The 24,295-nt window shown below is 44.2% G+C and overlaps 1 protein-coding gene across 4 annotated transcripts in view; it reads left to right on the forward strand.

The window, feature by feature from the left end:
• Positions 1 to 24,295, forward strand: part of ATAD2B (ATPase family AAA domain containing 2B) — a 346,270-nt gene that overhangs the window by 181,617 nt on the left and 140,358 nt on the right. For all 4 annotated transcript variants that reach the window (XM_082251749.1, XM_082251750.1, XM_082251751.1 and 1 more), the window contains exons 18-19: positions 4,320 to 4,506; positions 22,307 to 22,492. In XM_082251749.1, the coding sequence (XP_082107875.1) occupies positions 4,320 to 4,506; positions 22,307 to 22,492 (373 nt within the window). The remainder of the gene's footprint in view (positions 1 to 4,319; positions 4,507 to 22,306; positions 22,493 to 24,295) is intronic.

Raw genomic sequence — 24,295 nt, forward strand, 5'->3', positions numbered from 1 at the left:
ACTGGGGGCAAGAGCACTTTTTTGCCACAGGCTGCTAAAGCTAAGGGACCTCGCAACAAGCGAGGACCTTTCTTTACCGCCCATAAAGGGCGCCCGGCTGGAACAAGCGGGAAAGGCAAGACTCCTCCAGGAGGGTTCAAGAAGGGCTGGTCGGACAAACAGAGGACCAACCCAGCCAAACCCGAAGCAAAGGAGTACACAGCCTGAAGGTGCGCCCCCACCCGGTTTCAGGGTGGGGGGACGTTTTCACCGGTATTCAGGACATTAGATCGAGCATCAACCACTACTACCGGTGCGATTCTTCCCTTCCAACATTTAAATATTACAGGAAGCGGTAGTTACCGTTCCCTGAATAGATCTTTTCCTTTACCTTTTCCTAAGATTAGTCCCTATGCCTCACAGGAATCGGATCTGGTTGACCAGACAGGCCAAGAAGCCTCTAGTCGGGTGACTTCGGTCCCTGAGGTTCAACCAGAAAAGATCACCCTTCCTGATAACAATCAGGTATCTGATAAATGTGTGGGAACAGAAAACGACCAGACTTTCTCGGATGGTCGGGGCCAGATACCTCTAGGGACGCCTGGTTCAGATCCAATCCAATTTCTGGTCCTAGAAATTCTAGGCTGGCTTCGTCAAGCCGGCCTGGCCGACTTGGACATGCTAGTCGCAGACGTTCCGTGGGAACTTCGTCTCAGGGAGTGTCTGTGGTCTCAAGGACCAATTTACCATCGTGCTTTACAGTCGCTGGTTTTAATGGCCTGGCCATTGAGACCCAAGTACTGAAGGACAGAGGTTTGTCTACTTCAGTCATTCCTACCCTTATTAAAGCAAGGAAAGCGACTTCCAGCAAGGTCTATTATCAGACATGGAAGACTTATATTGCATGGTGCGAATCTTTAGGATTTCCTCCACGTACCTATTCGGTGACTCGAATATTGGCTTTTTTGCAACAAGGGGTTGAGCAGAAGCTAGCCTTGAGCACCATCAAGGGTCAAGTTTCAGCATTAGCAATCTTCTTTCAGAAACCTTTAGCTACCAAGTCCTTGGTGCGGAATTTCATCCAGGGGGTGCGGCACCTGGCTCCACCAGTCCGCGCGCCCTTACCGCCCTGGGATCTTAATTTGGTTTTGTCGGTTCTACAGAAACCTCCTTTTGAAAACATCAGGGAGATTCCCTTGCTTACTTTATCCCAGAAGGTGGCCTTCTTGGTGGCTATCACTTCTGCTTGCAGGGTGTCAGAACTGGCTGCATTATCATGCCAGTCCCCATACCTAGTGATTCATAGGGATAAGGTAGTACTTCATCCTAAGCCATCTTTTCTTCCTAAGGTGGTTTCAGATTTTCATCTGAATGAAGATATTGTACTACCTTCCTTGTGTCCTCAGCCCAAGCATCATCGGGAACATGCGTTGCATTCCTTAGATGTGGTTCGGGCAATCAGGGTATACCTGAAAGCTACGGAATCATTCCGTAAGACGGATTCACTTTTTGTGATCACGGATGGCCCCAGAAAGGGTTTGCCTGCATCTGCCGCGACCATTGCCAAATGGATTAGACAGACGGTGGTACAGGCTTATTCTATTAAGGGTCAGAGTCCTCCGTTCCCTGTTAGGGCGCACTCCACTCGAGCGCTCAGTACTTCCTGGGCCTTTCGCCATCAGGCGTCAGTGGTCCAGGTATGTAAGTCGGCCACCTGGTCGTCGGTACATATCTTTACAAAATTCTATAAGATTGATGTGACGGCATCGGCGGATGCCTCATTTGGCCGCAAGGTTTTGCAGGCCGCAATTTGAGGAGACCGGTGGTCTACCTCGAGGGTTTTTTTCTGTTTGAAAAAAAAAAAAAAAAATTTTTCTCTTTTTTGTTGAGTCTCATCATTAAGGATGAGCATTGTAAACTTCTAGTTGGCACCGGTTGGGCCTTCTAGATTGGGATTTGATTTTCATTTTCCCACCCCTCATTTGTGATACTGCTCTGGGACGTCCCGAAGGTGCTGTATCACCGAGGACTACGTCTGTCAATGAGCGATAGAGAAAAATGGATTTTTGTAAAATCTTACCGTAAAATCCTTTTCTCTTAGCTCATTGACAGACGTAGTCCCCGCCCCTCTGTTTTTTGAGTTGGGTTGGGTTAAAATCTCTAAAGACTGCTTTTTGACATAACTGATTTGCTGAGGCAGAGAGAGAGAGGATATACCCTCTGGGACTGCCCCTAGGGTGTGGCCAGAGCTTTTTAATTTCCTGTCTAGTCCTGCTCCTGTGGAGGCAACATAACCCGAAGGTGCTGTATCACCGAGGACTACGTCTGTCAATGAGCTAAGAGAAAAGGATTTTACGGTAAGATTTTACAAAAATCCATTTTTCTCTTAGCTCATTGACAGACGTAGTACCCGCCCCTCTATCATTGAGTTGGGTTAAATTCTCTGACACTGCTTTGACAGAACTGATTTCCTGCAGCAGACAGGAAGAGGATATACCCTCTGGGACTGCCCCTAAGGTGTGGCCAGAACGTTTTCCTTCTGCCTAGTCCTACTCCTGTAGAGGGCAGCATAACCCAATTTGATATTAATCAAGAGGACTACGTCTGTCAATGAGCTAAGAGAAAAGGATTTTAAGGTCTTACAAAAATCCATTTTTTTTACTTACCGTAAAATCCATTTCTCTGATCATTGACGGACACCGCACCCACCCCTTTGTGGAGTTGTAATTCTTCTGAGACTGCTTGAAACAAAACTGCATACCCTATAGCAGGGAGAGGGAGTGATGAGGGAGTGAGTGAAAGGGAGAAATGGATTGTACAGTAAGTCAAAAATCCCATTTTTTTCCCCAAACAAATTGCGTTTGTAAGACCGATGTGCAAATACGGTGTGATCTAAAGTATTGCAATGATCTCCATTTTAATTTCTAGGGTCTCTGCTTATAAATATGTTTGGGGTTCTAAGTAATTTTCTAGCAAAACTGCTGATTTTAACTTGTAAACAAGTGTCAGAAATAGACCTGGTTCTTCAGTAGTTAAACACAAAAACAAAAAGTATTTTTCTTGCCCACTGAGAGGTACAGGAAGTCTTAAACCTTCAGGTTATCCTTACTCCTGCAGATGAATTGGACACTGGAAAACAAGACAAACTGTGGTTTAGCCCAGGGTAAAACCCCCACCGTGCCACTGCACTGTTTTTTTGCTAGTGTCATAAGCCCATGGTTCCCATTTTTCTATTTTTTTTTTTTTGTTTCTAACTTGCGTAATCCTGGGCAAGCCCTATTCCATAAAGCATACCCTTATTGGTAAAATGTTGGTAATTCATAGTTTCTTTCAAATTTGTGTTGCAACTGTAAATAACTCAATATTAGGATTAAAAAGCAATAAAAAAAATCAGGCACTGCTATAAAGTGATACTAAGCACACACTATTTAATTTACATTGTACATTCTATTTCTGTATGTGGATGATGGTAGCATAATTATTTCATGAGGGAAAAAAAAATCTAGTATCTCTTTCCTAATCGATATGTAGCTGTCACATGACTCAGCTCTTTCCCAGCCTGTCTGCAGGGAAACACAGGAGGAGCTTCTAGTCCTCTGATGCTGGTCAAAAATAAAAAAACAACCTTTGGAGTACATAGTAAAAGTATCAAACTTTTTTAAATTGTCATACAAATATAAATTAGAAATTAAATTGTGTATTTCTGCCAGTGAAGGCTGCCACGCCCCTCCTGCCTGTTTCTCAGAATAAGATAGGAGGTGAAGCCTTCATCGATGTACATGTATAATCCCACCCCATTGCGTTTAGCTGATTAGTGGGCATGGAGAAGGAGGGAGTGGGCTGTCATTTATCACTGTGTATATACCCATGTGTTACTCTAGTCACATGGGCTGCTCAGATTTGATGAGGAGGAAACGCTCAGCATAGAAACTTGATGAAAACTGAGCATGTGCAGAGTTACCAACACTTCTCTCCAAAATCCCCAACTGCACTGGGGACATGGGCGGGAGGGGGAGATAGAAAACAGCAAAATCAACCAATTTGATTTCTCATAGTGATGGATTATGAACAGCATCTAATACACCATTTGATAGTTTTTTATGCTATGGGTTTAGTGACAGGAATCGCAGATTCATTGTAATGTTACATATGGACTTCAGCAGGAACACACTGTCTTTGTTCCTCTACTCTTGGTGTAAAATTTTCTTGCAGCACATTGAGAGACCTAGGAAATCGTAAATGTTCTGTTATTTTTTTTTTTTTTTTTCCTTTTGTACACTTTTGTTTTTTTTTGGGTCTTTCCTGACCTTTTTAATGCTATAAATCTTTTCATTAAACAGATCCGCTTGTCACCAGCCAACCTCCTACCGGCCCAGGCTGCTCCTCTCAGGGGAGCCTGGCTCAGGCCAAACCTCGCACCTTGCTCCAGCTGTCTTGCACTTGCTTGAAAAATTCTCTGTGCATCGACTGGACTTACCGGCACTTTACTCAGTCAGTGCAAAAACTCCTGAGGAGTCATGTGCACAGGTTAGTATGCCTGCTTTTAACTGTTGAATGTTTGTTTTTAATTTTTTTCCATTAATTTTTTTCTTGCCTCTTTATCTGGCCAACCATTCTCACTTGAATATTGGCATTGCGTCTTATACTTTATTTTATCCATAAGCAGTTTTAGGTATGGGTAAATGCTGGCGTGCTTAGTCACCACTGACTGGTTATTTCTTGTTAAATAGTTTTTATTAAGATTATTTCAAATAGTAACAAACAGGGAAAGGAAATCATAAGAGGAAAGCAAACTCCTAAAACATTGATATTATTATGGCCAGTAGCACATAGGTGCAGTTATGTAATCTAACTTCATGCCCATGTAGATAATCCATTACAGCATTAAGCAATCCAAATATACGAATAGCATTAATACTTATAAGATGGGGTCGCTGATGGCCATTTTCTAATAGGGCCACCCCCAAATCCCCTGAACACCCCAAATAGGTACACACTGTGTCCAGTTGGGAGGGAGGGGGTAGACCCTCCGACAGCTAAACATCCGCGGTCCACCGTATATTAGACTGACATGTACATAGTTCTTCAAGGTACATGAAAGGTAAAGTAAAGGAAATACTCTTTGGTAGTTAATCAAAGCAGGCTAATTGGGCTTGAGACCATATTTCTTAGACTTAAAGCAGAACTTAACTCTCCAATCCTTTTCAGCCAAGGAAGCTGCCATCTTAACCTCTGTTTGATCTGCAACTGCCATGTTGCTGCACATGTGATCAGTTATGACTCCAGCCATTTGATGGTTTCTCAGTTCGGTTGAGAGCAGAAGCAAATGTGACTGTTATCATTCCCAACACATGCCAGGAATGTACAGTACCTTGCAAAAATATTCACCCCCTTTTTGACTTTTTACCTATTTTGTTACATTACAGCCTTAAGTTCAATATTTTGTTAATCTGAATTGTATGTGATGGATCAGAACACAATAGTCTTGGTGAAGTGAAATGAGAAAAATATATACATAAAACTATTTTTTAGAAATAGAAAACAAAGTTGGCATGTGCGTAATGTATTCACCCCCTTTATTATAAAGCCCTTAAAAAGCTTTGGTGCAACCAATTACCTTCAGAAGTCACATAATTAGTGAAATGATGTCCACCTGTGTGCAATCTAAGTGTCACATGATCTGTTATTACATACAACTTTTTTGATGGGCCCCAGAGGCTGCAACACCTAAGCTAGAGGCATAACTAACCAAACACTGCCATTAAGACCCATTAAGACCAAGGAACTCTCCAAACAAGTAAGGAACAATGTTGTTGAGAAGTACAAGTCAGGGTTAGGTTATAAAACAAAATATCCAAATCTTTGATGATCCCCAGGAGCACCATCAAATATATCATAACCAAATGGAAATAATATGGCACAACAGCAAACCTGCCAAGAGATGGCTGCCCACCAAAACTCAGGGACCGGCCAAGGAGGGCATTAATCAGAGGCAGCACAGAGACCTAAGGTAACCCTGGAGGAGCTGCAGAGTTCCACAGCAGAGACTGGAGTATCTTTACATAGGACGTCAATAAGCCGCACACTGCATAGAGTTGGGCTTTATGGCAGAGTGGCCAGAAGAAAGCCATTACTTTCAGGAAAAAACAAAATAGCACGTTTTGGGTTTGCGAAAAGGCATGTGGTAATCTCCCAAAATGTATGGAGGAAGGTGCTCTGGTCTGAGGAGACTAAAATTGAACTTTTCGGCCATCAAAGAAAACGCTATGTCGCAAACTAAATACATCACATCACCCAAAGAACACCATCCCCACAGTGAAACGTGGTGGTGGCAGCAGCACCATGCTGGGGGGATGTTTTTCAGCAGCCGGGACTGGGAAACTGGTCCGAGTTGAGGGAAAGATGGATGGTGCTAAATACAGGGATATGCTTGAGCAAAACCTGTACCACTGTGCGTGATTTGAGGCAAGAACTAAGGTTCAGCTTCCAGCAGGACAATGACCCCAAACACACTGCTAAAGCAACACTTGAGTGGTTTTAGGGGAAACATGTAAATGTTTTGGAATGGCCTAGTCAAAGCCCAGACCTCAATCCAATAGAAAATCTGTCGTCTGACTTGGATTGCTGTTCACAAGTGCAAACCATCCAACTTGAAGGAGCTGGAGTAGTTTTGCAAGGAGGAAGGGGAAAAAATCCCAGTGGTAAGATGTGGCAAGCTCATAGAGACTTATCCAAAGGGACTTGGAGCTGTGATTGCCGCAAAAGGGGGCTATACAAAGTATTGACTTTAGGTGTGGGGGGGGGGGGGGTGTGAATAGTTATGCACATTGACTTACTGTTGTTTTGACCTATTTGTTTGCTTGACAATAAAAAAAAAACACATCTTCAAAGTTGTGGGTATGTTCTGTAAATTAAATGATGCAAATCCTCAAACAATCCATGTTAATTCCAGGTTGTGAGGCAACAAAATACAAAAAATGCCAAGGGGGTGAATACCTTTTGCAAGGCACTGTAACTGTTTTAAACTATTAAATCAATGGTTTAATTCCACTTTAACAGGAAGTGTTCTGCTTCTCTATTAAATCTCTGAATTGTAAATAATGTTTTAAGAATGAACTAAGATTAGGCTTTAGATTCCAAAGTTTTAGAAACTTGGACTCGGTCCTTTTCAGCTGTAATAAAATTAAGGGCATGTTTTTACTATGTACAGTGCCTTTTCTGCACTGTATATGTGCAGAATTTTTCTGTGTGCCCCATTCACCTTGCAATGCTAGTGTGATGCGCATTGTAGTGCGGAATAATGCAGACATGCCATGGATACATGCATATTAACCACTTGCCGACCTTCCCATGCAGATTTACTGCGGCAGGGCGGCTCGGCTGCACGTAATCACGTAGATCTACGTGATTACGTGCATGCGGGCGCCGCCGGAGCCACGCTCCTGCTGTAATTAAACACAGCGGGAGCCAGACCGCGAAAGGAGCGGGCACAATCGCCGCCGGCCTCCTGCAATCTTCACAGAAACTGACAGAAGAGCCGCCTGCCTATGTACACAAAGCAGGAATCCCTTTTGTCACACAGGCACTGAGAGATCCATGAGTTTCAGCTAAGCTGAAACACTGATCTCTGTGCCTGTCATAGAGCGCCCCCCCCCCCCCCCCCCCCCAGTTAGTAAGCACAAATAGGCATTCATTTAACCCTGTAGTTAACCCCTTCCCTGCCAGTTTCATTTATACAGTAACAGTGCATATTTTTAGCTCTGATTACTGTATTAATGTCACTGGTCCCCAAAAAATGTCGATGTCAGTTACGGGTCCAATCTGTCCTCCGCAATGTCGCAGTCCCGCTAAAAATCGCTGATCGCAGCCATTCCTAATAAAGATAATAAATTAGTCCAAAAATCGATCCCGTAGTTTGTAAATGCTTTAACTTTTGCGCAAACCAATTAAAACACGCTTTTTGGGATTTTTTTTTTTTTTTTACTAAAAATATGTAGCAGAATACAAATTGGCTTAACGGATAAAAATATTTGATTTTTTTTTTTTTTAATTTTTATTGGGAATGTTTTATAACAGAGTAAAAAATATTGTTGTTTTTTCAAAATCTAAAAACCGCAGAGGTGATCAAATGGCACCAAAAGAAAGCTCTTATTTGTGGAAAAAAAAAAGTCATCAATTGTATTGGGAGTCACATGACCGCGCAATTAAAGTAACGCAACACCGAATCTCAAAAAATGGCCTGGTCATTAAGGGGGTAAAACCTTCCGGAGCTTAAGTGGTTGTAAAAGAAGGCTTTTTACTTTATTGCATTCCCTGCATTAAGATTAAAAGTTCAGACCCCCCCCCCTTACCTAAACCCATTTTGATCATCCAGCATTGTGTACGGAGCAGAGGCTTTCTTAACTCTCTCCCTCCTCTCAGGCTCAGACACCGTAGTGGGAGCCATTGCTATGGTGGCCACTCAGTGGTTGAGGGGAGCTAGAAGCGCCAGCGGGGGACCCAAGAAGAGGAGGATTGGGTTTGCTTCGTGCAAAACCATTGCACAGAGCAGGTAAATATGACCTGTTTATTTTAAAGCGGAACTTGACCCATAATGTGGTCAAAAAGAATGTTCTTTAGCAGGGAACATACGTTCCACATTAATAGTTGTGCTACCAAAGTAAATGTGTGCTGTAAATTGCCTCCATTGTTCAGGTTTTTTCTTGCTAGAGGCTGCCATTTTGCTGAAGCCCCTGAGCAGCAGTAAATCTTTAGGCTGTCAGCAGATCGGGCTCTTGTGGCTGATTTTTGGAACAGTACCTAAAAATAGAGAGCAACTGAGTATATGCGGTGCAGAGGGGGACAGTGTATTACTGAATTTTAGACAGTATAGTCACTACTTTTTAATATTTTTATATAGCTATACCTGCAAAATGGGCCAGCGTGAAGTGATCTAGCAGGACGTGGTATTTGTAAAGACACAAGGTTTTTACCTTCATGCATTCTATACATGAAGGTAAATAACCACCTAAGTTTAGCAGCCCCCTGATTGTCCTATGAGGCTGCAGGACCCCTGACTCTGTCTTGGCCCTGTGCTGATCATATGCACTATCCCAAGAAAGAGAAAAACTATCTAGCAATAGACGCCAAACTGAGCATCTTCAGAGTGCCCCCAGGGCTCTGTTCTATCAGGAGATATATTGGGGACAGTTGAAGGGGAAGGATCAAACAGCCTTTTTAAACAATGTGCATGCTTTACTGCATATACAGACTGATTTTTTGTTGTTGTGGGTTTAGTAACACTTTAGTTCCACTTTAAGAGAAAAACATTTGAGGGTTTACAATCACTTTAAGTGTCAATCTGTGATCCTTCCAAAAAAAAAAAATTTAAGGTAAAATGTAAACTCTGCAGTGCGCTGAAGCACACGTTACACCACCCACTGCTGGATCTCACACTGACAGCTGCGGGCATGGTAAAATGGTCTATTGTGAACAAACCCTGAAGGATGACATATATATATATATATATATATATATATATATATATATATATATATATATATATATATATATATATATATATATATATATATATTAATAATAATAATAATCTCACAAGAGTGAGTACACCCCTCACATTTTTGTAAATATTTTATTATACCTTTTCATGTGAAAACACTGAGGAAACGACACTTTGCTACAATGTAAAGTAGTGAGTGTGCAGCTTGTATAACAGTGTAAATTTGCTGTCCCCTCAAAATAACTCAACACACAGCCATTATTTGTCTAAACTGATGGGAACAAAAGTGAGTACATCCCTAGGTGAAAATGTCCAAATTGGGCCCAAAGTGTCAATATTTTGCGTGGCCACCTTTATTTTCCAGCACTGCCCTAACCCTCTTGGGCATCGAGTTCACCAGAGCTTCATAGGTTGCCACTGGAGTCCTATTCCATTCCTCCATGATGACATCACAGAGCTGGTGGATGTTGGAGACTTTGAGCTCCTCCACCTCTGTTTGATGATGCCCCACAGATGCTCAATAGGTTTTAGCTGCAGACATGCTTGGCCAGCCCATCACCTTTACCCTCAGCTTCTTTAGCAAGAATTCAGCTTTCTTTTAGATTCTTTAGGCAGTGGCTGTCTTGGAGGTGTTTTTGGGGTCGTTGTATTGGAAAACTGCCCTGTGGCCTAGTCTCCGAAGGGAGGGAAATCATGCTCTGCTTCAGTATGTCACAACAGTACATGTTGGCATTCATGGTTCCCTCCATGAACTGTAGCTCCCCAGTGCCAGCAGCACTCATGCAGCCCCAGAACATGACACTCCCACCACCATGCTTGGACTGTAGTCAAGACACACTTGTCTTTGTACTCCTCACCTGGTTGCTGCCACACACGCTTGACACCATCTGAACCAAATAAGTTTATCTTGGTCTCATTAGACCACAGGACATGGTTCCAGTAATCCATGTCCTTAGTCTGCTTGTCTTATGCAAATTGTTTGAGTGCTTTCTTGTGCATCATCTTTAGAAGAGGCTTCCTTCTGGGACGACAGCCATGCAGGAACGACAGCCATGCAGACCAGTTTGATGCAGTGTGCAGCATTTATGCTAAGCACTGACAGGCTAGCCCCCCATTCCTTCAACCTCTGCAGCAATGCTGGCAGAACTCGGACATCTATTTCCCAAAGACAACCTCTGGACATGAAGCTGAGCACGTGCACTCCACATCTTTGGTCACCCATGGCGAGGCCTGTTCTGAGTGGAACCTGTCCTGTTAAACCGCTGTATGGTATTGGCCACCGAGCTGCAGCTCAGTTTGAGTCTTGGCAATCATCTTATAGCCTAGGCCATCTTCATGTAGAGCAACAATTCTTTTTTCCAGATCCTCAGAGTTCTTTGCCATGAGGTGCCATGTTGAACTTTCAGTGACCAGTATGAGAGAGTGAGAGCGATAACACCAAATTTAACACACCTGCTCCCATTCCCACCTGAGACCTTGTAACACTAACGATTCACATGACCTTGGGGAGGGAAAATGGCTATTCGGGCCCAATTTGGACATTTTCAATTAGGGGTGTACTCACTTTTGTTGCCAGCGGTTTAGACATTAATGGCTGTGTTATTTTGAGGGAACAGCACATTTACACTGTTATACAAGCTGTACACTCACTACTTTACATTATAGTAAAGTGTCATTTCTTCAGTGTTGTCACATGAAAAGAGATAATAAAATAGTTACATACACATAGTTACATACACACACAGTATCTCACTGGAGTACACCCCTAACATTTCTTGTATGTGTGTGTGTATATGTACAGTATGTGTGTATGTATATATGTGTGTGTATGTATATGCATAGGTGTGTGATATAGCGATAGAGATATATATAATTATATATATATATATAATTTGGACAGTTAAAACCCCTTGCAGGTATCTCATTGAGGCAATCTTCCTTTTTTTCAAACTTCAGACCAGCAAGAAGTGCAAAAATCTCTACACAGTTTTCACTGGAACATGAATCCACATGAGCAGATTTTGCTTCAGTTCTTGTTCTGGTTTAGCTCCAGATGTTTTCCCTTAATTTCCATTCTGGTGCTAGTGGCCACAAAAACAAAAGGAGAGCGTAAATTTCTCCTTGGCAGAAGCAGACAATTGTAAAAACGTGACAGTGTTTTTAACCTCAAATACGCTCCGTCTTTCCTAGTTTACTGTATAGACTATTAGATTATGCAAGGACTTTAAAGCTAATTTAAAGCTACCTGTTTATTTCTAATCCAAGAATGCATGCTTTAACCACTTGCCGACCGCCGCAAGTACATATACTGCGGCGGTCAGCCCCTCACAGGCAGAGTGACGTATATATACACGTCACTAGCCTGTGAGCCGCCGGCGCGCTCCCGGACCCCCGCGCGTGTGACCTGCAGACCCGATGTCCGCCGGTCACTCAGCGATCGTCGGGGGAGAGGGAGAAAGGCAGGCGGCTAGTGAAAACAAGCCGCCTGTCATTCTCCCCTGTGTAGAAACAATGATCATACGGTTCTACTATGATCATACGGTTCTACTAACATTGATCATTGTTCCTACAGCTCAAGCCACAGCCAATCACAGTTAGAATCACACCCCTAGGGACACACAGCCCCTCCCTCTCAAAGTTAACCCCTTCACTGCCAGTGTAATTTTACAGTAACAGTGCATATGTATAGCACTGATTACTGTAGAAATGTCACTGGTAACCCCAAAAGTGTCAAAAATGTCAGTCAAGGGTCCGATCTGTCCGCCGCAATGTCGTAGTACCACAAACAAAATCGCAGATCGCCTCCATTACGCGTTAAAAAAAACAAAAATGACAAAAATCTTTCCCTTTGTTAGTAAACGCAATAACTTTTGTGCAAACCAATCAAAATGCGCTTTTTGCATTTTTTTTTTTTTAAACAAACATATGTAGCATAAAACAAATTGGACAAAAATGTTAAAAAATTTAGATTTTTACATTTTTTTTTGGGGAATTTCATATAAAAAAATGTGAAATATTGTTGTGTTTGCAAAATTGACGCTCTTTTTTTGTTTATAGCGCATGATCAAAAAATCGCACAGGGGATCCAATACCACCAAAAGAAAGCTCTGTGGGAAAAAAAGGACGTCAAATTCTTTTAGGTACAGCGTCGCACGACCGTGCAATTGTCCGTTAAAGTCACGCAGTGCCGAATTGCAAAATACCCCCTGGTCTTTCAGCAGCCAAATCCTCCGGGCTTAAGTGGTTAATACATTGTAAAATTATTTAAATCATACAGGGTCTGGATATTCGCAGAATCTGGGTTTTAAGCTCCTATCTTCAGGTGATTGGACACTGGCAAAGCTTTTGAGCATGGCCCCCTTAGACATACTCCTGTTACTCTACCCCTCTTTGAGAGACCTCTGTTTTTTTCCATTGTCCTGTAGGGGATGGCCATCTCTTATAGGGAGAATTTTCTACGCTTAAAGCATAACTTTACCCATAATTGATAACAAAAGAGCATACATTCCTAATTAATAATTATGCTACCAAACTTGTGTACTGTAAATTGTCTCCAGCATGGCTCCTGTTCCTTCTTACTGGAGGCCACTAGTTTGTTGAAGCCTAAAGCAACCACTTACCTTGTGGAAACTCTCCCCCCTCTTCTTGAGCCGACCGTACATGGATCGAAAAATGTCTGGTTTAGCAGGGACTGGGTGAATGGTGATCCATATATGGGCAGGGCGGTTGCATCGAAGTCAGTCTACCAATCAGATTCTGTACAGCCACTCAGTTGGCAAATATCTACTTGCTGCCATAACCGGAGCAGTGTACTCTGATGGCGGGGAAGTCTTCCTGCTGTCAGAATACAACAGCTCTGCGGGGACCGCCTCTACTTGCTGGTTAAAGAAAAAGATGAATCCTCTATGGCTGCCTTAGTCTCAAAAACTGTAAAAAAAAAAAAAAAAAAAAATAGCGTTTTCATGCCTTGACCTTAGCACAACTAGAGAGGAAGGCTGACCAAAGCTTTTCAATGCTAAAATTCACAGGTTGCCGAAGGAGAAAGCGAGAGAATATCGGGGAAAAAAGACTTGGTTCATGCTGAACCGCATGCAATTCCATGTGGTGCAATTTGAATGGGCTCAAATAGCACCGCATCACACCACACCAAAGTCTTTCATGCACCCATTTTGGAGCAGGGACCTCCATTTTGGGTGTTGTTAAAAATGCACTGACACCCACTGCAGGTCATAAGGCCAATGCCATTTGAATGCTGTGCGGGAATCGAGGGGTTTCCCACATTGCATTACTGTGAACCTAGGCTAACTTTTGTTTCTCCCTGGCAGCAGAGTTTGTCCCATCACATCTCCTGCTTTTCTTTTCTCCCTCCCTAATCATTCTGATCCCTCAGCACAGTCTGTGCAATTCCTGTTTTCTCCCCCCTACAGCAGCAGTAAATCATCTGTCAGCTTATTGGCCTCTACTGACTCACTGATTAGCGACACGTGCTGAGAGTACAGGACAACAGTCTGTACAGAGCAGGATGAGGACAGTGCCTTACTGGATTTTACTGAAGTTTAAATTCTATAGGCGCCTTTTTTTAATGTTTTACCTAACTGCACCTGCAAAAGGGGACAGCGTGAAGTGAAGTCTAGCAGACCTTCATTTTCCAACTAATGGTTCAAACTTTAACTAGTTATTTGTTTAGTTTAATATTGCAAACTTGTTACAATCCTGAAAAGTTACTATGCAGAACACATGCTGAGTATTCATAGACCCTGGTGATAAACTTATCTCTTGGCTTAACTCTTTTATCAATCAACTCTTCTAATACAAAAAACTTGTGATGTGTACCTGGACCCCATGCAGTGTGGACAGCCTGTAATGGTGCTTTGGGAACTGAATGCTTCATGATTGCGCACCTCGGCACTTTGGGCAACATGTAATAATAAACTTTCATATAGCACCTTTAAAGGTGGCTTTTCGATGTGCTTTATGAGGAAATGCAAGTAATCCACAGGATAACAAGGATATTTTTAGATTTGAACAAATTTTTTATTAAGATTACTCTCTGGTCTTTGGAAGTGAATTCCAGAGTTTTGGAGCATAACAGGAGAAGGCTCTGTCTCTCATCAAGTGTAAGTGTGTAGGGGGTGACACAACAAACCAGAATCTGAGGAGCGGAGGTTACGAGGGGGGGGTAGTAAGTTGATAAAAGTACAGAGAAATTATGGGATCCCAAGCCATGAAGAGCCCTATAGGTAAGCAAGAGGATCCTAAAGTCTATGCAAAACTTGTCAGGTAGCCAGTGCAAAGACTCCAGCCGCGACATAGCCCCACGGGATGGGTGCTAGCCTGCGAGTTTGACGCCTCGCGAGGTCGCCTACGACCAGGTCTCAGCCTGCGTTGCAGCATTATTCCTGGCTGATAGCCCCCCATTTCGATGGCGAGGAGGTTGTCTGGAGTGGTGCCAGCCTGGTTCCTGGTATGGTGAGAACCTATCCCCCCTCTCCTCCTGGAGGGTTGTGGGGTGGACGTGGGCCCCCTCTGGTGCAAACTTGGTCTGGCAAGTCCAAAGCGGGTTTCTACAGACCCGCAGACAAGGTTCCTTCTGCATGAAGGTGCGCCCTCACCCGTGCCTGGTGTGGGGGGGGGGGGGATGTCTTTGCTGGTTTCCTGGACACGTGGACCTCCTTGGTGCAAGACAAGTGAGTCCACAAAGTGATCGGGTTCGGCTACAAGATCGAGTTTCGTTCTTACCCTCCGGAGAAGTACTTTCCTTCCAAAGTGCGTCTGTCCCTGGACTGATTGCAAGCCCTCTTCAGGGCAGTGAGAGACCTGTAACTTCAAGGGGTAATTGTTCCTTTTCCAACTCCAGAACTTTTTCAGGGGTTTTATTCAAACCTGTTCACGGTCCCGAAGCAAGAAGGGAAGGTGCGTCCAATTCTGTATCTCAAGGCCTTGAACTGCTTTGTGTGGGTACAGAAGTTCAGAATGGAGACTGTTCGCACGGTGGTGGAATCCTTGCATCAGGGGGATTTCCTTGCCTCTATCGACATCAAGAATGCTTACTTACACATTCCAATATGTGTCTGTCACCAACGCTTCCTCCGCTTTGCCGTGGGAGAGGAGCAATATGTTTGTGGCATGACCCTTTGGTCTCGCCTCTGCTCCTTGGGTCTTCACAATGGTGTTGGCTCCGGTGCTGGCATTATGTCAGCAAAGGAATCGCAGTGCTGGGCTACCTGGATGACCTTCTCTTGCGAGCAGAGTCTTACTGCTCTGATGGACAATATAGACCTCACTATACGTACTCTAAAGGGAGTTCGACTGGCTTCTGAATTTTCAGAAGTCTACTCTGGTTCCTTCCATGAAACTGGATTATCTGGGTCTGACTCTGAACTCTGCTCTAGCCAGAGTTTTCCTTCCTCTGGACAAACCTCATAAGGTTGCATGCTGTCCAGCAGGTGGTCATTCCTCCTGACTTGCGTGAGGGTGTAGGACCTGATGGTTTCTACCTTCGAGGCGGTCCCGTTTGCAGATTTTCATATGAGGCCCCTGCAAAGGGACATCTTGGCCAAATGGGACAAGTGACAGAAGTCTGAGTATTAACACTGTATTGGACAGTGGTCACCACGGATGCAAGTCTGTCCGGGTGGGGAGGTGTCCTGGGTTGGAACTACGCTCAGGGAGTTGGGACACTGGAAGAGTCCAGACTCCCAATCAGTGTCCTGGAACTCCGCGCGATCAGGCTGTGCCTGAATGAACGGAACGCTTTCAGGGGTGTCCGGTGCAAATCGGACGGACAAGGTCACGGCCGTGGCTTTTGTCAATCGCCAGGGTGGAACAAGGAGTGTATTGGCAGCTCTGGAGTTTGCCGGCATTCTTTGGTGGGCAGAAATTTGGTTCCGGCCCTCTCCGCCGTACACATCCCAGGGGTGGAAAGTTGGCAGGCGAATTATCTGTCAGTAGGCGTTTGACCAAGGGGGGAGTGGTCCCTTCATCTGGACTTGTTTCATCAGCTGTGTCTCCAGTGGGGCACCCCCGAGGTGAATCTGTTGGGGTCTCGACTCAACATGAAGGTGCACAGGTGGGGCACGGTCACGGCATCCGCTAGTGGACACCACAGACGCGCTACTGGCTCCCTGGGGCCAGTATCGTCTGATTTACGCCTTCCCCTTTCTCAAGCTTTTGCTGAGACTCTTGCGCAGGATCAAGGCAAAAGGTCTTGGTACGCTGACCAAGCGTTTTAACCTCAGGCAACAAGGGGGGTTCTTTACTGTTGGGGCTACAAGATTGTGGAATTCTCTACCACAAGAGGTGGTTTCTGCGGGAAGTATGGTGGCTTTCAAAAGACTCTTAGACTTACATCTCAAGGATCAGGACATTAAGGGCTATGTGAGATGATTACAGCCACACGCACCTACACAGGTTGAACTGGATGGACTATTGTCTTTATTCAACCTCACCTACTATGTAACGAACTATGACCTGGTGCGGCTGGTCGCTGATGCCCCTTGGAAGACTACCTCTCGGGGACTATCTGCTGTTCCAGGGGCCAATTTTCCATCCTGCTTTACAGTCGCTGGCTTTGACGGTTTAGCTGTTGAAAGCCAGGTGCTGAAAGGATATGGGTTGGTGATTTCCATATTACTGAAGGCTAGGAAGTCTACTTCTAGGAAGATCTACCATCGTACGTGAAAAGCGTACATTTCGTTGTGTGAGTCGCTTGGTGTTGACCCTCGTTCCTTTTTTGGTGGCTCGGGTCTTGACCTTCATTCAACGGGAGGTTGAGCAGAAATTGGCCTTGAGTACCATTTAAGGGTCAGGTGTCGACCTTGGCAATCTTCTTTAAACGACCCTTGGCCAAGTACTCCCTGGTGTGTACTTTTATTCAGGTGGTTCGACATTTGTCCCCACTACCGCCTTGGGATCTCAACTTGGTGCTTTCAGCTCTACAGAAGCCTCCCTTTAAAATGAGATGAGGTGGCTCTTCGCCTCTGTCCGTCGTTCCTCCCAAAACGGTAGTCTGATTTCCATCTGAATGAAGACATTTGGTTGCCTTCCCTGTGTCCCAGGCCAAAACATCCTAAGGAAGTTGCGTTCCCTGTATGTGGTTCGGGCTATTCGGGTGTAGCTGGCAGCTACAGAGTCTCTTAGGACGTCAGATTCTTTGCGCTCATGGATGGGTCTTGAAAAGGATTATCCACTTGTCTGATCCATCTAGAAAAGGTCGCAGAAGAGATGGTGACACTGGCCTATTTGATTAAGGGTCAGGTTCCCTCTTTTCCTGTGCAGGCGAACTCTGCGCTTTCTGCTTCTTGGGCCTTTTGTCGTCAGGCGTCCGTAACGCAGGTGTGCAAGGTGGCGACTTGGTTGTTGGTGCACACTTTCACAAGTGGATGTGTTGGCATCTGCGGATACCTCCTTTTGGTCGCAAGGTTTTGCAGGCTGCTGTTTAGGGGGCTTGTTCCCTCTTTAGAGGTATAATGTTGTTTTTCAGGTGGCTTCAGTTGTTTTAGTTGAGCTCCTGTTACCTGGTTGGCTACGGTTTAGCCTTGGGAATTTTTTCTTGCTTTTTACCACCCCTCGTGTTTGGCACTGCTTTGGGATGTCCCAATGATCAAGAAGATCAGGAGCTGTCAGTCAATGAGTGAACAATAAAATGGGATTTTTGACCTGCCATAAAATCCATTTCTCTGATGTTCTTTGGCGGACACAGCACTCACCCCTCTATGGAGTTGTATTACTTCTGGCACTGCTTGTAACAAAACGGAGTACCTATAGCAGGGAGGGGGGAGTATATACCTCCTAGGACTGCTAATAGGCGTAGTCAAGTTATTTTTCTGCCTATTCCTGTGTAAGGGGCAGTATAACCCATTTTTATTTATTGATTTTGTGTAGTGATTCACCACTTTGATATTGCAGCCACAATATTTTTTGATACTTAAATATTTTGTTGCGCTGATATATATTACACCTTTTTAGTATAACCCAATTGTCAAGAAGATCAGAAGCTGTGTCCGTTAATGAACCTCAAAGAAACGGATTTTACGGTAAATCAAAAATCCAATCCCTGTTTGCCTTTTTTTTTTTTTTTGCCTGGAGGTGTTCAGAGCCATCCGAATCTACCTCACAGCAACAGTTTCTATCCAGAAGATGGGCTACCTATAGGTCTTACCCTTAGGAACTTGTAAGGGTTATCTTGCTTCAAAGGCCTCCATCACTTAATGTATAAAACAGTATTACTAGAACTTGCATTCTAAAGGTCAAAACACCTGTGCTTTTACGCACCCACTTCACCATGCCAGTGTGTATTTTATGGGTATTCTGGCACAAAGCCTCTGTAGCCCAGCTTTGTAAGTTCACCATCTAGCCCTCTGTTCATAGCTTTTACAGAGTTTTACCAGTCGGACATCCAATCCTCTGCGGATGCAGCTTTTGGTCACAAGGTTCTTGCAGTGGCATACTGAGATTGGGTCTTTTTACACTTGTTTTTGGGCCTGTTGGAAAAGTTTACTTGGTTGTTGCAAACTCTTCCCACTCATTGCTTGGTTATGTCTCTGGGTCTGAGTTGGGGTAAAGTTGTAGGGGATGTGCCCAGGGGCCATGACTTCAAAAGCTTTGTTAATGTTCAATCACTTGCCTATTAACACTTGCCTATTAACCCAAGGTCTTTTTTGTGCCAAAAATATCAACTGTTTTCTTGCCCCTTCAATTTTCTAAGGGGAATCGGCCATTAAATTAAACTTATATCTGCGGCTAAAGATTATGATAAAACGAGCGCTGTCACACAAGCATAAGTTGCTTGATCATACATGTTTTGCAACTAAAAGCTGCTTTCCGGTGTTGCCAAGTCTCAATAGTAGCAACTGATGTGTTTTTAAGGGGGAGGACTGTGAATGCAGAGGATGCTTACTGCTTGTGGGCTGTAATTGAGGTCCAAGGGTTGATTTTGTTGCCCCTTCATACCTATGTTTAAGGCAGTCTGTGTTTTAGTGCGGTTTTATTTAAAGTTGCATGCCAAAGCATAAGTATACTAGTGGTGGTATACTGCCATTACAAAAAATGCAGATCTGTAAATATAGCACTGTAGTGCATATGCATGTGAATTTTGTTACTGCCAAAAGATTGGCTGTTTTGGTCAGCCAGTCTTTAAGCCTGGATTTTCCCACCAGTAGGCAAAACCAGGCTGTGCACTGCCTAGTAACTGCATTTTAGTTTTTTTTTTTTAAGACACACCCTATCCTGCGCTTTCCTCCTGTAAGCTTGTTCACAGTGGCTTCTTATGTAAAAATGCTTCATTTTTTTTTTTTATGCATTTATTTGTTAAACTTGAAGCCCAACTATAGCGTGTTATAAAAAAAAAAAAAAAAAAAAAATTATGGTCTACAGTGTATTCAGAATGTAATGTGTTTTTTTTTTCCTTCTGTGATGGATCAATGGCTGTCGATACATCCCTCCAGCCCCTTTATCCTCATACGTTATGAAAGACCTAGGTGTAAATCAATTTCTGCCCATATATCTTATTTCCAGCTCACACTGAAAGCAGGATGCTTAAATTGAGTGACTGCAGTCTGAGGACACTAATAGCAATTTGCCGCATTGTTCATTTGATTGACTTTATCGTGGTAAATACCCTGATAGGAGCAGTGGAGAGGCTCTCTGCCGCTCAGCTCCACACAATGCGCCATTCTAATTAAAATGCTGACTTTTACAGGGCAGGCTGCCTAGATTTAGTTAAGGGTGAAATTGACTTGCAATGTTGAAACACCACTATAAACGGATTCACAAGCTACATCTGCATTTGTTAGGTCACTTGGCAGAAAATCCCATCTATTTTAGTCAGCCAGTAATGAGTTCCAGATGATAAAGCCATTGTTAAGGCCGTACAAGGCCTGAGGTGGGAAAAATACATTGTGTTTTTTTGTGAGTTTATTCCATGTTTATTGGATGGGAATAATACAATAAATGTTAACTTTCCAAAGTTGAAAGCTGTGGTATTTGTAATGCTTAACTGTAGAGACAGCATGTTAAATTGTCATAATAGCCAGCGTGTATGGATTAATTTGAAAGAGCAGTAGAAATAGAGCTTATTTAATTTGGGCTTGTGTTTTAAATGTTAACCATGGATTGCAGGAAAAAATTTAACACAATTCCCCCCACAGACAGTGTTGACAGGGGAATCTCTGCTGCGGGCGTGGCTGTCAACTACAGAAGAAGGCAGTGACTATTGCTAGTGACTATAGCAGCTACTAGCGATGATCGCAAGTGAATCCAGTGGGCTGGCTATACCCAAGTTAATTGATCAACTTGGTACATTCAGCCTGCCCACACACTGTTCGAATCTTGGCCAGTTCAGCAGGAATGGTCTATGGCCAGCCTTAAGGCTAGGTTCACACTAGCCTGCACTGTGTGTTCCGGTTGCAGGAATCCCATAGATTCCGGCAACCACCCGCAGCCTAATTGCGCTGCTCTTGTGAGACGCACAGGGCTGCCATTCATACTCAGTGGAACCCCCTTGCATCTCAGCACGCAGTGCCATTGTGGTTTCCCTGTGGCTGCATTTTTAAAAAGATGCATACGCCTTTTTTCTGCAGTTCATGTGGCACAGCAGCCTACATAAATGAACTGGTGTTCCCAAGAAAACGCGGGACGCACAGCCCGCACTAGTGTGAACCTAGCCTAAAATGGATTTAAGCCCTAACTGAATGACATTTAGTTTGCTAAGGCATTGTGTCATAAATTTTAGAATTTACTTTTCACCTTTTATTCATCCTTTGTTACATCTCAATCCTGCTGATCTCCTTCAGCAATTCTGAAATCACTTTGGGGGAGATTTACTAATTCTGGTGCAGCTGTGCATGGTAGCCAGTCAGCTTCTAACTTCAGCTTGCTCAAACCTGAAAGCTGATTGGTTTCCATGCAGAGCTTCACCAGCTTTTGCATTTTCCAGTTTCAGTAAATAACCCCTTTGTTTCTACATGCGCTGCAATGATGGCTGCATGTAATTAACTGTTTTCGTGATGACGATTGATGGTGACAGCAGTGTACCATGCCTGTATAACGTGCTAAAACACCCACTTGTAGTCTCCATTGCAAACATGTAAGACAGTGAGTGTCAAGAGCACAGTTGGGAGGGGGTCCACAATGTTGCCACCCTATAACTGGAAGTGTCTGAACAAAGGCATTCCTAAATTTTTTTTTTTTTTTTTTAAGATCCCCTCTTACTTTTTTCGCTGGAGTTATCAACCATAAACATACTTGCATACTCATCAAATCCATCTTTGTCCTGCTGTAATCAGCTGCCTGCCAAGTCCCATTCCACCATCTCCCTGCTTTAGGTCTCTGGCAGCTGGCAGTCTCTTCCTGGCTTTTGCAACTGACCCCCTGATGTGGTGCCAGGTCCTTGCTGCAGTGTGTAAGCTGATGTCTCCTGGGATATGTGACGTGACGCAGGAGACTGTTGGTGCACAGACTATATGTCGTCCTTGCCTAGATGAGAATGTATCTTTTTAGATTGCAGAGGTGGAGAGGGTTGCAATGATGCAAAGTGCAGCACAGAGTGCACATCTGCAGCAGAATGGAAGATGTTACTGTGAGGTCCACTTCAGAATATATGTCCCTTTTTTAAACCGCTGTGTCTGCCTTAGTACGTACCTTTCACCCTTATTTTTTAGATTTTGCTATATCTGTGGATGTCCACATCTTCTGCAGGCCATGTGTCTTGATCTGCTGGTGAATGAGCTGCTGTATGTCATTTGTGAGTTGATGTGTTTGACTGTCTCTCTCTTCAGGTTATTGTAATATTTCCTGAAAGCTAACAGTCTGGTTTGTTCTGTTGTACAGGTGTTCCGGGAAGCTCGGAGAACAGTACCCAGTGTTGTTTACATGCCTCATATTGGAGAATGGTGGGAGGCTGTCAGTGAAACTGTGAGGGCTACCTTTCTAACACTCCTGCAAGATATCCCTTCCTTCTCTCCCATATTATTACTGTCTACCTCTGAAACGGTGTACGGGGAGCTGCCTGAAGAGGTAAGAAAGCACTTCATCTGTATGCCTTTCATTGAGGCAATAGTCTGCCTCTGGAGCCACAAGGATCTAGTGACATTGCTGTGGCATGAGACACATATTTGATGCTTTGTCCCCTCTGTATTGCGGAAATATACAACCTGACAAGACCGCTGCTACTTTGGGCACTCAAGCTGGCAACACAGTGTAAATTATCAGATGCCAGCTGCAGAGGTAAATACAACCAATCTTTACATTTTTACAAACACACACAAAAAGGGTTGTGGACCCTTTGTGTTAAATTTATATATGATAGCTGGAAAACCGTGCCATCTCTGGTTTGAAATTTTTTTGGGGCTCCCTTTTTTATCTTTCCTTAGTAGAGCAGGGGTTTCTGATTTGCATGTTTGTTCGGAGTTAGCCATGAAAGATGGATGCTCTTTAAAGTAAATGGGCAAAGTATAACTGGTTTTCTGGATAACTTGTATGCTAATCTGCCTGTACTTTACTTACATGCACTCCCCGCTTGCTGTGGAAAGTACTTGGTGTATGTTGGGCCAGAGCTGATGCAGGCTAAGAATCTTCTCCCCTGCCCTATGTGACATCACTCAGGCCCTTAAGATGGCCGCTCTGCTACTTTGTGCAACATTGTGGAATGCAGGGGAATGAGTAGTGTGTACTCGAACACTTGAAAGTATGTGTTTCTCTATCGCTCATTGACAGACGTAGTCCTCGGTGATACAGCACCTTCGGGTTATGTTGCCTCCACAGGAGTAGGACTAGACAGGAAATGAGAAATTCTCTGGCCACACCCTAGGGGCAGTCCCAGAGGGTATATCCTCTCTCTCTGCCTCAGCAAATCAGTTTTTTTCTGTCTAGTCAGGAGTAAGGACCTAGATACCTTGCTGGGATCTTCGGTCCTGGCAGGATTTTTTTTCTTAGAAAATAAGTTTTTAAGACAGCTTTTTTTCTCCAGTGTTCCTGTGAGATCTTCAAGCAAGAAAGCTGAACTGGGCGACGGGTGGGATGTTGAGATCCAGTGGTCACCCCAGTTCAGCCTACGAGCGCGTGCAGGCCATAGCTCCGCGCTGGGTCGGCCGCGACATAGTCCCACTGGACGGGGACTGACCCTGCGAGTTAAACGTCTCGCTGAAACGCCAAAGACCATGAGTCACGGCGCCCGTATTGGTCGACAGCCCTCCTACCTCGGTGGAGAGGGGTACTGTCAGGAGTTGGCGCCCTTCTGCAGACATGCCGCTATTCTGTGCAGGCCGCCGCCATTGTCTGGTAGATCGTACGAGGCCGCCATTTTGGTGTAGCCTCGTGTCTCCAGCATGGGGGCGGCCATGTTTGAGGTGACTCAAACACCTCATGGAGCCAGGGGGAGGAGCCGGCAGGCGTGTTAAGGGGCGGAGCCGCCTCTTTTACCCAGGAAATAGGGCCAAAGACTTCCTGTCTGTAACAAGACAAGCACTGAACAAGCTGATGAAAACTTCTGTGCATCAGGGATGAGCCTTGGGGTCTGTCTCTCTCTCTGTGGGGTCCAAAAAGGCAGGTAACACTGAGGGGCGCTGTTGCGACTGGGGGACACAAAAAAAAAAAAAAAAGTTTTTTTTTTTTACTTTGTCATTTTTTTGTCGCTGGCAAGTGTCTTGTATAATCATTGACCCTGCTGCATAGGTATCCCCACCTGATCCCCTCAAGGTGGCCGCAGGACCCTCCAGTACCCCACTTGTTTTTAATGCATTATCGGCAGTTTTGGAGTCTTTGGTATCCCGGGTGGAGGTGGCCTGTCAGGGAAGGGGGTCAAGTAGCGACCCCCGCCTA

The sequence above is a fragment of the Pelophylax lessonae genome (genome assembly GCF_965119305.1).
Source record: "Pelophylax lessonae genome assembly, chromosome: 3".
Classification (NCBI taxonomy): Eukaryota; Metazoa; Chordata; class Amphibia; order Anura; family Ranidae; genus Pelophylax; species Pelophylax lessonae.